Source organism: Cuculus canorus, chromosome 23 (assembly GCF_017976375.1).
Source record: "Cuculus canorus isolate bCucCan1 chromosome 23, bCucCan1.pri, whole genome shotgun sequence".
Lineage (NCBI taxonomy): Eukaryota > Metazoa > Chordata > Aves > Cuculiformes > Cuculidae > Cuculus > Cuculus canorus.
The window spans coordinates 659,731-674,060 of NC_071423.1; the positions used below are offsets into that span (position 1 = coordinate 659,731).

General features: G+C 48.4%; 1 protein-coding gene across 3 annotated transcripts in view; it reads right to left on the bottom strand.

The window, feature by feature from the left end:
* The window catches only part of KIRREL3 (kirre like nephrin family adhesion molecule 3), a 430,776-nt gene that overhangs the window by 112,541 nt on the left and 303,905 nt on the right, over positions 1–14,330 (bottom strand). For all 3 annotated transcript variants that reach the window (XM_054086908.1, XM_054086909.1, XM_054086910.1), the window contains 2 exons: positions 9,435–9,584; positions 6,811–6,960 (listed from right to left, as the gene is read on the bottom strand). In XM_054086908.1, the coding sequence (XP_053942883.1) occupies positions 6,811–6,960; positions 9,435–9,584 (300 nt within the window). The remainder of the gene's footprint in view (positions 1–6,810; positions 6,961–9,434; positions 9,585–14,330) is intronic.

Here is a 14,330-nt window from a genome sequence, read left to right on the forward strand (position 1 = left end):
CCCTTGTTACTTGGAAGAAGAGAACAACATCCACCTCACCACAACTTCCTTTCAGGCAGTTGTAGACAGTGATGAGGTCTCCCCTCAGCCTCCTTTTCTCCAGGCTAAACAACCCCAGGTCCTTCAGCTGCTTCTCATAATACTTCTTCTCCAGCTCCTTCACCAGCTTCATTGCTCAAGCACCTCCAAGCCCATGGGTTTGCCTGTCTGGGTATGGTCAAGCCCATGGAGATGCCTTCCTGCATGAGAGCCATGCAGGGCTGATAGCAAGGAAACCCATCCACCCTCCGCTATCAAAAAGAACCAGCTCAGAGCGCTGTAAACTTAAGCTGCTCAGACATGACATCAAATATTTAGGTTATTTGGGATTTGTGCTTGATTGTTTGATGTTTCTGTTTCATTCTCAGTAGACCTGGTTGCTATTTTGCCACTGAAAATATTCCCAGCAGAAAATGCAGCATTGTGAAGACCCAAACTTTTTCAAGAAGAAGTGACTAGAAGATTGCAACCACATTTTCCTCACTTCTTTTTTTTTGTTCTGAATTGGCATCCTGACTCTACATTGTTGGCTTAGGTTGGATTTTTCCTGCAGAGAATTGATTTGGTTAAAAAGTATGGAAAAATACTTGAGATGGCTCCAAGCTGAACTGTTTCTGGCTTTGAAACATCACCTACTCCGCATTTTCTCACTGCAGCTCAGCATTACAAACAAATATTGAAAAATGGCCTTTCCCAGCCCACAGCCTCTTTATTTTCTGATCAAACTCTGCTAAAGAGCAGGAAAGCTGGGAAACGCAGATGGCTCAAGCTGCCAGCGATCATTTTGGTAATGGAAATAGCTTACTCTGCTCGGCAGGGGAGAACTGGAAAGATTAGGCTAGAAAGAGACGATGAAATTAAATAAAAAAATCAACTAAAAAGCGGAAAAGGGCTGTGATTGAACGCGAATGCACACGACACTGAGGCGACCCTCCTCTTCTCCTGTCTCTGGCTTCTGCCATCTTAAAAGACAGGAGCTCTCACTTCAAATTAACTTAATCTGTAGTGTTAAATAATTAACGTTGATTTCAGAAAGCCTTATTTCTAATAGGACACACATGGAGGCAGAGTTAATATTGGAAGAGTCCGTGGAGAAGGAGAGGCGGGGAATTACACTATAAAAGGTGAATGTACAAGTTAATTGCCTATCAATTATTCACCTTAAGTCTCCTTTGCCTCCCTCCTCACTCCCCTATGGTCCCCTTGTCCTGGTTGTCCCCAAGCTCCCATTAGCATCATTCTGGTCCAGCCCTTTCCCTGTGCTGAGCTTCAGAGCCGACGGTGTACGCAAGCGGCTGGGACAGGGCTGGAGGCACCGAGTCTCATCCTGAGGTCCCTCCCAGCCCTGCCATGGCCAAACACTTTGGCACCTGCCTGAGAAACTCTTCAAAACCACAGCAGGCAGAGCCTGTACTGGCTCACGCTGCTGTGAACAGCTCTATCAGTTTTTGCCATTCCTTGAGCCTTTCTTTGCCTTTTGAGGACCACAGACCAGAATTGGCTTAGGATGCTCCTGACAAGAGTAGAGCAACCACGCTACCGTCCAGCTTCCCCAGCACCTCCTCATCCATCCGCTCTGCTCTGTTCCTGCTCCGGGCAGTGCAGGTCCTGCCTCCCTGTGGTCATCCCAATGCCACTGCCACATTGTCAGAGTGAGCCAGGGCTCCCCTCTTCCCCTCCTCTCTCTTCCCTCCAGGGGAAGCCAATGCTCTCTTCAAAGTTTCTCCTCGCTTGGCTGCCTTCGAGATCTGGGAACTCAACACTAATTAACGTGTCTGCAAATCCCAGCTCGGCTGGCGGGGCTTCGAATTCATTCACGCTCCCCCGAGTGCAGGAGGATCCACAAGCCAGCCCTCTGGCTCCTTCAACTACACGGCTGGCAGATGCATATTTTAACAACACACATCTGTTGGCTATATAATCTCTTGTATTTGCCCTCCCTGCTCCGAGCTTTGATGGAAGACCGGAGGGAACTCTCCAGTGGTTACAGCCAAAGTGTTTGCTTTGCAATTTCACTCCATTGCTGTCTGATTTTATTTTTAAATTTCTCCAAGTCCTAATCAGTCTCTTACTTTATTTAATTAATACCCTGGCTTAGTTAAATAGATCATAAATTAAGAAGCCCTGGCATTAAAGGTGTACCACGTAGTAAATAGCCCTCTAGTGGCTTCTCAATGCTTCCTGGCTTGGGGTCCCTGCTGCCTTGGTACCCTTTGCTTGCAGAAACCGTGGATGCCTCCGTATTTCCCAAATCCCACCTCATCAGCTTTTATCATAGAATCAGAGAACTGTTTGGTTGGAAAAGACCTTTGAGATCATTGATTCCAACCGTATCTGTCCACTACTGAACCAGATCCCTGAGCATCTCATCTACCACCTTTTAAACACCTTCAGGTATGGTGACTCCAACACCTCCCCGGGCCGCCTCTGCCAGTGCCTGAGAACTCTTTCAGTGAAGACGTTTTCCCTGATGTCCAATCTAAACCTGTCCTGGTGCAACTTGAGACCGTTTCGTCTCACCCTGTCACCTGTCATTTGGGAGAGGATCCCAGCACCCACTTCACCACAACCTCCTTTCTGGGAGACATAGACAGTGATGGATAAGATCGCCCCTCAGCCTCCTCTTCTCCAGGCTAAACAATGCCAGGTCCTTCATCTGCTCCTTATAAGTCTCATTCTCCAGCTCCTTCACCAGCTTTGTTGTTCTTCTCTGGATGTGCTCCAGCTCCTCAATGTCCTTTCTCGCCAGGGCAGAGATCCCCAGGAGAGTGAGCAGTGGTTCCTTCCTCAGACAACGGGGGCAAGAGTAAGAGAGAAGTTGAGGGCAACACAGAGAAGTAGAGGGCTTCACTTTTGGGATGGGTTAGCCAAATTCCTGAGCAGTTTTCATCCCTGAGATTCTACGAATAAAAGACTTCTCCAAACGCTGATGACACTACTAGGCTCATCTGTTTGAGTGTTTGGACTTCCAAGGCTATGGAATGATCTGTTCCACTACATTTAACCATGTAGATTTGAAAACAATGTGACAAAACCTTAAATATTTAATTAAAATATGGTGTAGCTCTGCGTCTGAGCAGGGAAGTAGGAGGCATCAGCCCCGCAAAGCTGTTGTCAGACATGAATGACAGCAGTTGGAAACTGAATTGGGAGGCATTGGGGGAGTTTGTGATATCAAGAAAGTGGAAAAGCTGGCAAGAAAGAACAAGTCAGCACCAAACCACGCAAAACCCAACAACAAGTGAGGTACTATTCGGAGAGAAGGCTGGGACGTGATACACCGGGATGAGGTTCTCCAGACCTGCCCCCTGCATCCCTGGCCGGCTGAGGAGCTGCTCGAGTCGTGCACTCAACAGTGCGCTTTGGGCTTCCAGACACAAGAGCCTCCTGTCTCTCTTCTAGCTGTGACACCATTTGCTTCAGAGCTGCAAGGTTTGCATATGGATTTTGGGCTGGCGGAAGGATCGTCTCCTGCTTAGGTGATGCCCACAGCCTGAGGTGAAGCTGAGCAGGTGGGGACAAATTAGGCTTTGGTTGACTGTCAAAGGTCATAGTATCATAGAATCACCAGGTTGGAAAGGACCCACTGGATCATCGAGTCCAACCATTCCTAACACTCCCTAAACCATGTCCCTGAGCACTTCATCCACCCATTCCTCAAACACCTTCAGGGAAGGTGACTCGACCCCCTCCCTGGGCAGCCTCTGCCAGTGCCCAATGACTTTTTCCGTGAAGATTTTTTTTCTGATATCCAGCCTGACCCTCCACTGGTGGAGCTTGAGATCATTCCCCCTTGTCCTGTCCCCTGTCACTTGGGGGAAAAGCCCAGCTCCCTCCTCTCCACAACCTCCTTTCAGGTAGTTGTAGAGAGTAATAAGGTCTCCCCTCAGCCTCCTCTTCTCAAGGCTAAACAACCCCAGCTCTCTCAGCCGCTCCTCGTCAGACTTGTTCTCCAGCCCCTCACCAGCTTCGTTGCTCTTCTCTGGACACGTTCCAGAGCCTCAACATCCTTCTTGTGGTGAGGGGCCCAGAGCTGAACACAGTACTCAAGGTGCAGTCTCACCAGTGCCGAGTACAGAGGGAGAATAACCTCCCTGGACCATAGAATCATAGAATCATAGAACGGTTAGGGTCGGAAGGGACCTTATAGATCATCCATTTCCAACCCCCTGCCATGGGCAGGGACACCTTCCACTGGATCAGGTTGCTGAATGAGTCAGAAAGATTCCAGGATGGAAGATCTCTATCCCCTGTATATGTCAGGATGCTGGAGGTGTGAGCAATACCCTCGTGTTTGAAGTTTCACTCCTGGCCATGACCAAGTAAGTCCAGTTCTTCTGTCCAGAGGTGCTGAGAAGGCAGTCCAGGCTTCCTGGGAATGTGGGTGGTGGGATGCCTGAGTCAGGCTAGATTTTGAGCAGAGGACTTTTGCCGTTAATTTACAAGTAATTCCTCCTAAATTTACAAATCACCCCTGATGGCAACCAAAAGGTAAATGGAATGAATGCCCACCAAGTGGCTCCCCTGCCACAATCCTTTGTAACCCAGTAAGATGAAATCTGGGGGATGCGTGTCCCTCCAGAGACGGCTGCTCCGCTCATGACTTGTCAAGTCAACATGCACCAGATTCGAAGAGGAGAAATGTCTGTACAGCTGGTGGCACCGAACATCTGTAACCACCAAAAAGTCTCTCCATTTTCTGTACAAACACACAATTTGCCTCCCAAACATACGGCAGTTTTAGCTTCATGCACTGAACGCTACAACCGGCTGTCAGGAGCCAGCGCTCGCTCTTAACACATGGGGTGCTGGAGGTATTTACTCTTCGTGTGCCATTTCCAGCACCCTCCGTTGGGTCAGCTACAACACAGGTCACCCCTGGCAATGCCCACTTTCACTGATGGTGAAGCAGGACACACCATCCTACCACAAGGTATCCAAGTGCAAGTTCCAGCCTCTTTCAAGTTTGTGGATTATCCTCCCTAACCAGCCTTAACTTTGCCCAGAACTTCTGCATAAAGATAGCAACCATAGAGCAGCCTCAACGTCCTGAGAGGGGCTCCAGGAAAGCTGGAGAGTGATCAGAGAGTGCAGGGATAGGAGGAGGCGGAACGGTTGCAATCTGAAAAAGGGGAGATTGATTTTAGATCTTAGGAAGAAATATTTTGCTGTGAGGGTGGGGAGGCCCTGGCCCAGGTTGCCCAGAGCAGTGGTGGCTGCCCCATCCCTGGAGGGGTTCAAGGCCAGGTTGGATGGGGCTTGGAGCCCCTGATCCAGTGGGAGGTGTCCCTGCCCATGGCAGGGGGTGGGACTGGATGGGCTTTGAGGTCCCTTCCAACCCACGCTATTCTATGATTCTATGATAAATACACCTACAGCGAAACCCGGGCCACCAACAGGTTGCAAAGCCACAATTCCTTATTGATTGGGTTAACTTGAATGTGTGATAACTTCAATTTTCTTAAAAGGAAAACACTCTGCAAATAGAAGTTGCTGAACATCTGAGGTAAATGTACCAATTAGCAGCTACCATGTATATTCACATAAACATTAACTACCGTCTATTCAACACATTCCATAACCTCAAAGATAATAACGATTTCCTTTTGATCCATAAAAACATCGCTCTGCTCAATCAACGCTTTGCAGCAGCTCTGAGCTCTGACGTCCGCCCATGCGCCCTGGGACTAAATTAGTTTTGAAATCTTTAGCTCTAATTAAATAACATTATTTCTTTTGTCTGGCTCCAGCAACGTATTCTGCCCTCACAACAGTAGGAGGGAGCCCAGACGAAGGAGGGAAAGGCAACATCGCTTGTAGAGATTGTCGGTAAGTGAGGAAGCCCCCCTTGACAGCCGCGCTCTGCTTTCCGATGCATTCACAGCCTTCTTTCATGTATGGGCACACGTCAGAGCTCTGAGTTGCAGCAAAGGGTTGGCTGAACAGAAGGATGGATCAAAAGAAAATCATCGTTATCTGCGGGGTCAGAGAAGGAAGAGATGGCAGGCGTGTAAGTTTGGGGGTAGGAGACTTTGTAGGGTGGTGGAGAGAGGAAAACAAGTGCAGGGGAAATTACAAACCAGACGCTAGAACTCATTTTAAGCTGAAAAAGGGGAGATTTATGTAAGAGATTTGGAAGAAATGTTTTCCTGTGAGGATGGGGAGGCACCAGCCTGGGTTGCCCAGAGAAGTGGTGGCTGCCTCATCCCTGGAGGGGTTCAAGGTCAGGTTGGATGGAGCTTCCTGGAGCCCCTTTCACTACTGGCAGCTGCTCTAAGGTCTCCCTGTAGCCTTCTCTTCTCCAGACTGAACAATCCCATCTCTCTCAGCCTGTCCTTGTATAGGAGGTGCTCCAGCCCTCAGATCATGTCCATGGCCTCCTCTGCACTCGTTCCAACAGATCCACATCCTTCCTGTGCTGAGGACCCCAGAGCTGAACACAGAGCCCCAGGTGGAGTCTAGTCACAGTACAGGGGCAGAATCACAATGATATTCTTCATATCCTTAAATTCACACGCATGCACTCCTAAATTGGCACACGTATCTTTAGAGCTGAAGTACCAAATGTTTTGTGCCTGTGCTACTCATCCCAGAACTGCTCTACTCCCTAAAGAGTCCCCTTTGCAGCCATCCTCAGGATCAAGATGCTCCCTGGTTGATTAATTTCCAGTCCTCTTGATTTGGCAACAAAACATTTTGTTAAAGAGTCACCCAGTGTGACTCTGAGGGCAAAACAAATAAGTTCCAACATGAGGAGGAGACAGGACTTACCAAGCACGGTCAGCCGGGCAGGTCTGGATCGGATGGCCGCTTGAATGGCTTGACACTCGTAGACGGCGTCATCTTGGAGATCGGCTCTCAGGATTTTCAAGTGATGCTCTCCAGACAGGTGGTCTCCTACGACCAGATAGCGTGGATAACCTGCAGAACGTAAAGCACGAGTCAGGAGATGGCTGCGTTGATGAGCCCAAGTATGAAGAGCATAGAGTGTTGATCCAGAGCTCCAGCCACCTCCTGGCAAACGCCCAGGAGCCAGGCTTCTTCTCTTCCTTGGCTGACAGGACAAAAAGATAGAGAGTGGCCTTCTAAATTCGCAGAGGTGACTGAAGACTTTGTCCTAAGAGTTCAACAAGGAGGTGCTGATGAAGAAGCCTGAGCTGAAATCCCTAGGAAAAGGGATGAGCCCTTCCATTAGGACATCCACCACCTCCAGCAAATCCTCCAGGAAATCATGAGATTTCCTTAACTCCTCAAGTCAGCTGTGCCTCTTCTCGTGGTGGAACCCTGGAATACCTCCATTATTAGGTCTACAAAAGGCTGCTTAGGTGCCTGCAGGGGTACTGTCAGCTCTGCCTTGCCCTTCAAGCCATCTGAAGCGGTGCAGAAAGAGGGCTGCCATTGCTCCATCCTTCCCCGCACTGGTGATTAATGCACTGTGTAACGCTGGCAGCCTGGCACACTCTTGTGTTTTTGTTGTTTCACAAGCTATCAACAGCAGGATTTGCTCTCCTGAACTGCAAGAAATACAAATGATGGGTTTGTTTGTACTTAGCTAATTAGATGACTGGCTGAGCCGGTATCATGCGAGCTGGCAGTTCCTCTTGCTGAAAGCAGCCCCTGCTCCGGTAATTGTGGAAACTGTTCACATAAGCTACATATTTGAGTGGAGCCGTTGTTACCCATTTGTGTTGCGAGGTCTTGTATGGAAAGCTCAGCTCTCTAATATATGGAAAAGTTGTGACATAGAGCTTTGAAAATGAGCTGAAGAGGAACGCTTACTCAGAGAAGCCTGAGAAATAATTCCATGTATTAAACAAAAAAAGAAGAGAAGAATCACAGAATCATGGAGTGGCTAAGGTTGGGAAAGATCTCAAAGATCAAGTCCAGCCATCAAGCCAACACTGTGGCTACTAAACCATGTCCTGAAGTGCCACATCTACATGCGTTCTGAATCCCTCCAGGGATGGAGACTCCAGCACTGCCCAGGGCAGCCTCTTCTAGAGCTTCACCGCTCCTTCTGTAAAGAAGATTTTCCTAATATCCAATCTAAAAAGAGAAAGTGGATGTCACATTTCAGAGAAGAGTGGGGTCCCCGGAGACCAAGAAAGACGAATCCTCCTCTGGTTTCTGAATGCTGCTGCTTGACTTGGAGCAACCCCTCTAGCCTGCAGTGGTTGAGCAGTGACAACAACATGTGTGTAGACACTGCTGCGTGTGGGGCAAGAAACAGCAGATCCGGGAAGGGCTCAGCACCCTCCCAGGCTTCTGGCTCTCAAGTCAAAACTCTCCCTTAGTTATGTGAATTATTTCACTAAAAAAAAATAAATCACATTTTCAGTACACATTTTCAGTAGAATAAAGTGTATGACTTCTTCAGTCTTGTTCCAGGATCTTCACCAGTTGCAATAAACCCTCAATCACAACGCATGCATGGGATTAAGTATGGAAAAGCCTAAGGAATTTGATTACCAAGCTATAATTTGCCAGAAGCCACGAGTACTTGTGGACTCTGCTGGATCGCAATGAACACATTTATCCAAAGCAAAGAGAGACGCAGGGGTTTTTGAGAACATCAAAAAAAAGGCGCTTTCAACATTTAGAAAACATTTCAGGTTGTATTTTGGAAATGTGACATTTGTTCCCAAAAGCTGACTGAAACCAAGGCAAGGCTTTCCAGCAGATCAGGTCACACCTCTGGGAAACCAACTGCTTTGTTTCAAGTCAGAGTGACAAACACTTTTGTTTATTCCAAGTTTTCGGTTTTTATGTTTGAGCTGCTTGGAAGGATTTGCTGTTGAAATGAATCATAGAATTAGACAACGGTGTGGGTTGGAAGGAACATTAAAGCTCATCCAGTTCCAAACACACTGCCATGGGCAGGGAGACCTCCCACTGGATCAGGGGCTCCAAGCCCCATCCAACCTGGCCTGGAACCCCTCCAGGGATGGGGCAGCCACCACTGCTCTGGGCAACCTGGGCCAGGGCCTCCCCACCCACAGCATCAAGAATTTCTTCCTAATGTCTAATCTAAATCTTCTCCCTTCCAATTTACAGCCATTCTCCATCATCCTGTCACTCAGGCCCTTGGAAAAAGTCCCTCCCCGGCTTTCCTGGAGCCTCTTTCAGCACTGGAAGCTGCTCTAAGGTCTTCCCAGAGCCTTCTCTTCCTCAGGCTGAACAACCACAACTGTCTCAGCCTGTCCTCCTATGAGAGGTGCTCCAGCCCTTGGATCATCTTTGTGGCCTCCTCTGGACCCTTTCCCACAGCTCCATGTCCTTCCTGTGCTGAGGACTCTATTCATTATTTTCATACTAAATATTGCAGCTGCCCCTTCTCTGCATTGGACAGCACGCTTCAATTTTTGTTGTGCAGGTAAGGTGGGATCATGACTTACTTGAGAGATCCCGTCCAACTCCAAGGGCGAGCCCGTCCTTAATCCATAGCACGATGCCATTGTACTCTGGGATGGCGCAGAGCAGCGTCACGGGCTGCCCAGCGATTACCACCTGGTCCTGGGGCTGCTGCGTGAAGGAGGATGCTTGACCTGGAGACAGGAACAGGAGAGAAAGAGTCAGTTGTTGTACTAAGGCAGTTTTCCATGTGATGAAAGGCCGTATGGTGCAAAAATTCAAGATGCTTCTGCCTCAGCTGCAGCACAAACCAAGGGGTCTTAATTACATGGTTACTTATTGCACCCACACACTCTCAGACAAAGATTTCCAACCTTTTTCCTCCCTGAGGGTCAAAAAGTTGGAGCAAAGAGGTACGTTGGTCCCCTGCTTCTGTGTCTCACCGCTTTCCATGCTCTCTCTGAAACCAGGACACAGTGGAGAACCTGCTCCAAAACAGCAGGCTGCTGCTGTTCTCTCTTCTCCCACAGTGCAACCTCCTGGATTTGGAATCATAGAATCATTAGGTTGGAAAAGACTTTAGAGATCATCAACTCCAACTGTACCTGTCTACGTCCCCAAGCATCTGATCTATCCACCTTTCAAACACTTCCAGGGATGGGGACTCCACCACCTCCCTGGGCAGCCCATTCCAGTGCTTGAGAACCCTTTCTGTGAAGGGCTTCATACACGTGGAACTGTGAGCTCCACACACATCTGGGGACAAGAGGAAGAAACAGTCCTGGTTCCACACTGCCTTTTGCCAAAGTTTCATCATCAAACTCTCCATCCATCCATCCATCCATCCATCCATCCATAATGAGCCAAGCTCCGAAGCGTGACACTGACCACCTTGGTTGACACGAGTGGACCAAGAGGGGTGGTTTGCTACCTCTTGCCTTGCCCTTGCCCACCTTAAATGCTGCAATAACTATTCAAAGCCCTTGGGTCATCTCCCATCACGTAAGATGTCTCACACCTCAGGTGTGAGATGGAATTTCTTATTTCCAACAGAAAATATTCTGAGCCTGTATAAACTCCTCTCATCAGGTTTTGTGACGCTTTGGTAATATTATGTTTTATTTTCACCCTTTGAAATACATCATCCTTGGCTTTGCCATGACTGAAAAACACCCAAAGTGTTAATTTTTAATTTTTTCTTTTTACGATGACTGCTCTGATTTTCAACCAGTCAAGCTGGGAATCCAAGGTGCCCGTACAGTGCATCCCCATAGTCCAAAAGCCACCAGGGCACATGGAATCTCCATCTTTACTTTCTTGTAAAGAAAAGAGTAAACCAAGAACAAATGGTGATAAAGCACCCTTAAACCAGATAAAGCTCTGGGCTAGCAGCCCAGAAAGCCAACCGTATCCTGGTCTGCATCCAAAGGAAGTGCTACCAGCAGGGTGAGGGAAGGGATTCTGCCGCTCTTCTCTGCTCTGGTGAGACCCCACCTGCAGCCCTGTGTCCAGTTCTGGAATCCTGAGCACAGGAAGGACATGGAGCTGTTGGAGTGATTCCAGAGGAGGCCACGGAGATGATCCAAGGGCAGGAGAACCTCCCATACGTGGAGGGGCTGAGAGAGTTGGGGTTGTTCAGCCTGGAGAAGAGAAGGCTGCGGGGGAAACTTAGAGATGTTTCTGATGCTGAAAGGGGCCCCAGGAAAGCTGGGGAGGGTCTCTGGATCAAGGAGTGCAGGGAGAGGACAAGTGGGAATGGTTTTGAGCTGAAAGAGTGGAGATCGAGATGAGATCTGGGGAAGAAATGTTTTGCTGTGAGGGTGGGGAGGCCCTGGCCCAGGTTGCCCAGAGCAGTGGTGGCTGTCCCATCCCTGGAGGGGTTCCAGGCCAGGTTGGATGGGGCTTGGAGCAACCGGATGCAGTGGGAGGTGTCCCTGCCCATGGCAGGGGGTGGGACTGGATGGGCTTTGATGTCCTTTCCCACCTAAATCCTTCTGATTCTACGATATCGTGGCGAGGTGCCTTGCTGTGCTACCAGCCACCACACAAAGGCAGTGTCACAGTTCAGCGCCAGAAGGTCCTAACCATAAAGCTGTTTTGGGCTGCTCTGCTGGTGCCTGGACACCTCTGGAGCACGGCCCTTTGTTTTGGTTATTTGTAGAGATTCTGAACAGCACTAGAGCTTTGCCAGCACTTTAGATCCTGCTTTTACTCTGGATAGAGGAGGGATCTGATAGAGAGGGAAGTTGGGAGAGCGGCAGAGTGCCTGGTTTCTAATTCACTTTATTACCCGAGGGGTTTTAAAGATCAGGAGCCTTGCTGTGCGTGAGTTCTTGCCCTATGTTAAAAGCCCCCACCCCTCTGCTGAATGTCAGCTCAATACGCAGGGTACGAGGCTGAAAGAAAAGTTTCTCTTTAAAATCAATTTCTTAAACCAGGACAGTCTCCACGTGAACTGCCCTAAATCAATCCAACCCTAATTTACATTAACTCAATTTAATCATTGACTGATGATTAATCCTAAACCAAGGTTACGCGTGACACAAGTTCTCACAGCTAAACTTGTTTCCCAATGAGTTGTTGGGCTTCGCCTACAGGGCAAAGCCACAAAGCTCAATCACTCCTTAACTTGTGCTGTTAAACCAACGAAAGACCCGCTGTGAACGCTTATATTTCAATTTAGCTTAACTTACACATGCTCTTCGCCAGATAAAGGTGCATGAGGAGGAGCGGAGCCATCCTTTCTCTGGATGGTTGAGATGGATGAGATGGAAACCATCTCTTCTCTCTTGTGGTTTATATTCTTGCTGAATTTTTTGCAAGCACCCAGGTGCACCAAGCACCACACCCCTTGGGATTTTCAGAGGTCCTGCCTCTCCCTGCACTCATGTATTTGCAAGGAGATCTGATTTTCACCACAGGGGCTCCATAAGGTGGATCGTGGTGCTGGGCTGTGCCCACAACAGGACAGGTTTCTTCCAGCGGAGCTTCCAGCTCTTCCTGCTGAGAAACTCGCTGGAAGCCCCAGAGGCCTCTGACACCAGCAGAACCCCTTGCTATTCTGAATTAAGATCTTGAAATCTGATTTTGCAGGGAATATTGATCAGCTCTGATGTTACTCAGACTCATAAAAGACAGGCACTACCAGCATAATACGGAAAAGTGGGGATAAGAGAGAGAGAATTACGAAAGGAAGCAGAAAAAAAGTGAGCGTTTTGCTTTGTTGGTTTTTTTTTTCAATATATCTATTTTCCGCCTGCTAACGATGTTTTCACGGCTCACTCCGTAATCTTGACAATTCTTAAGGCGAGCCGGGCAAGCGGGGATAGCGCTGGAACGCGGCAATAACCCAAAAAGATTGTTTTATCGGCAAGAATTATCAGGTTGTCAGCTGGGAGCTGCGAGAGCTGTAATGAGAAAGCAGGAGCACAAAGTGGTGTCCATGCCCTCTGAAAATGTCCATTAAGCAGAGGCTTCATTTGGTAATTGCTGTTGGAAATGAAGCCCTTTTTAGGGTGTTTTTTTTTCCTTTTTTTTTTTTGTTTCTTGATGTGTTTTAGAGAGCAGCTGATGGCCACGGAAAATCAGAGCAGAAACAAGGCATATGTCTCCTGTCTTTTCCTTCCCTCTGTTTGTTCAGTGTGAAAAATTGCCACTTGAAACCATTTTTTTTTTTAGTCCAAGGCATTGTCTCAGCTACAAACCGCTCCGAGGAGAGGAGAGATGGTGGGAAGGAACTTAAGAGCATTACCTGGGCCGGTCTCTGCTCCACGGCAGGATCATCTCCCCCTAAATCACAGATAAAAAAGCAGCAGGGAAAAAAACCCCAGGTACTGAAAGCAGAGCTCAACCAGCTTTCAAATCAGCTTAAAGTCTGATTACTGGGTTTAACTGGGTTTGGAAGATCAGAGGCCCGTTCGTGTTCCAGCTTTCAGCTGTCTTACGTCTTAATGTCGAAGGAACAAGTAATTTGTAGAAAAATTTTAAGGGAGATAAGAGCCTTGACTGTAAAGAACTGAGAATGGGGAGACTGGGAGAGGGCGGTTTACAGGCACCGGCTGAGCGGTTTCAGCTACAAGACAATGGGCTGAAACACCTCACTTGGGTACTTTTGCCATGAACGTTTACAACGTTATTACAAAATGGCTTCGAAGGAGGGTGGGTCATCTCCAGGGACAAAACAAAACGTAGAATCCTGGAAGCATTAATGTTGGAAAAGGCCTCCAAGCTCATCCAGTACAACCATCAGCTCAACCCCACTGTGCCTGCTAAACCATGCCCCAAAGTGCCACGGCCACATGGTTTTTGAACCCGTCCAGGGATGGAGACTCCACCACTGTCCTGGGCAGCCTCTGCCAGGGCTTTATCAACCTTTCAGTCAGGAAATCTTTCCTAATATCCCATCTAAATCTCCCCTGGTGCATCTTGAGGCTATTTCCTCTCATCTTATCACTTATTTCCTGGGAGAAGAGACCAACACCCGCCTCAGCAACACATTCTTTCTGGGACTTGTGGAGAATCATGAGGTCTCCCCTCACCCTCCTCCAGGCTAAACATCCCCAGGTCCCTCAGCTGCTCTTCTTAAGACTTGTTTTCCAGACCTCTCACCAGCTTCATTGCCCTCCTCTGAACATCCCTCAATGTCTTTCCTGTACTGAGGGACCAAAACCTGAACCCAGGATTCAAGGTGTGGCTTCACTAGCGCTGAGTCCAGGGGGACGATAACTTCCCTGGTCCTGCTGGCCACCCCATGGTTGATCCAAGCCAGGATGCTGTAAAACAAGCACTTCAATGATAACACAAGACTTTGCAGGTGAACCAGAATTTTCCCATTCTCCATAAGGAATTAGCCAAAAAAAATCTGACTTCAACTATAACCTGCCTGCAAAACCTTGCAGAGACTGGCGTTCAGAGTCCAACCCAGAGTCCAGGCAAGGTAC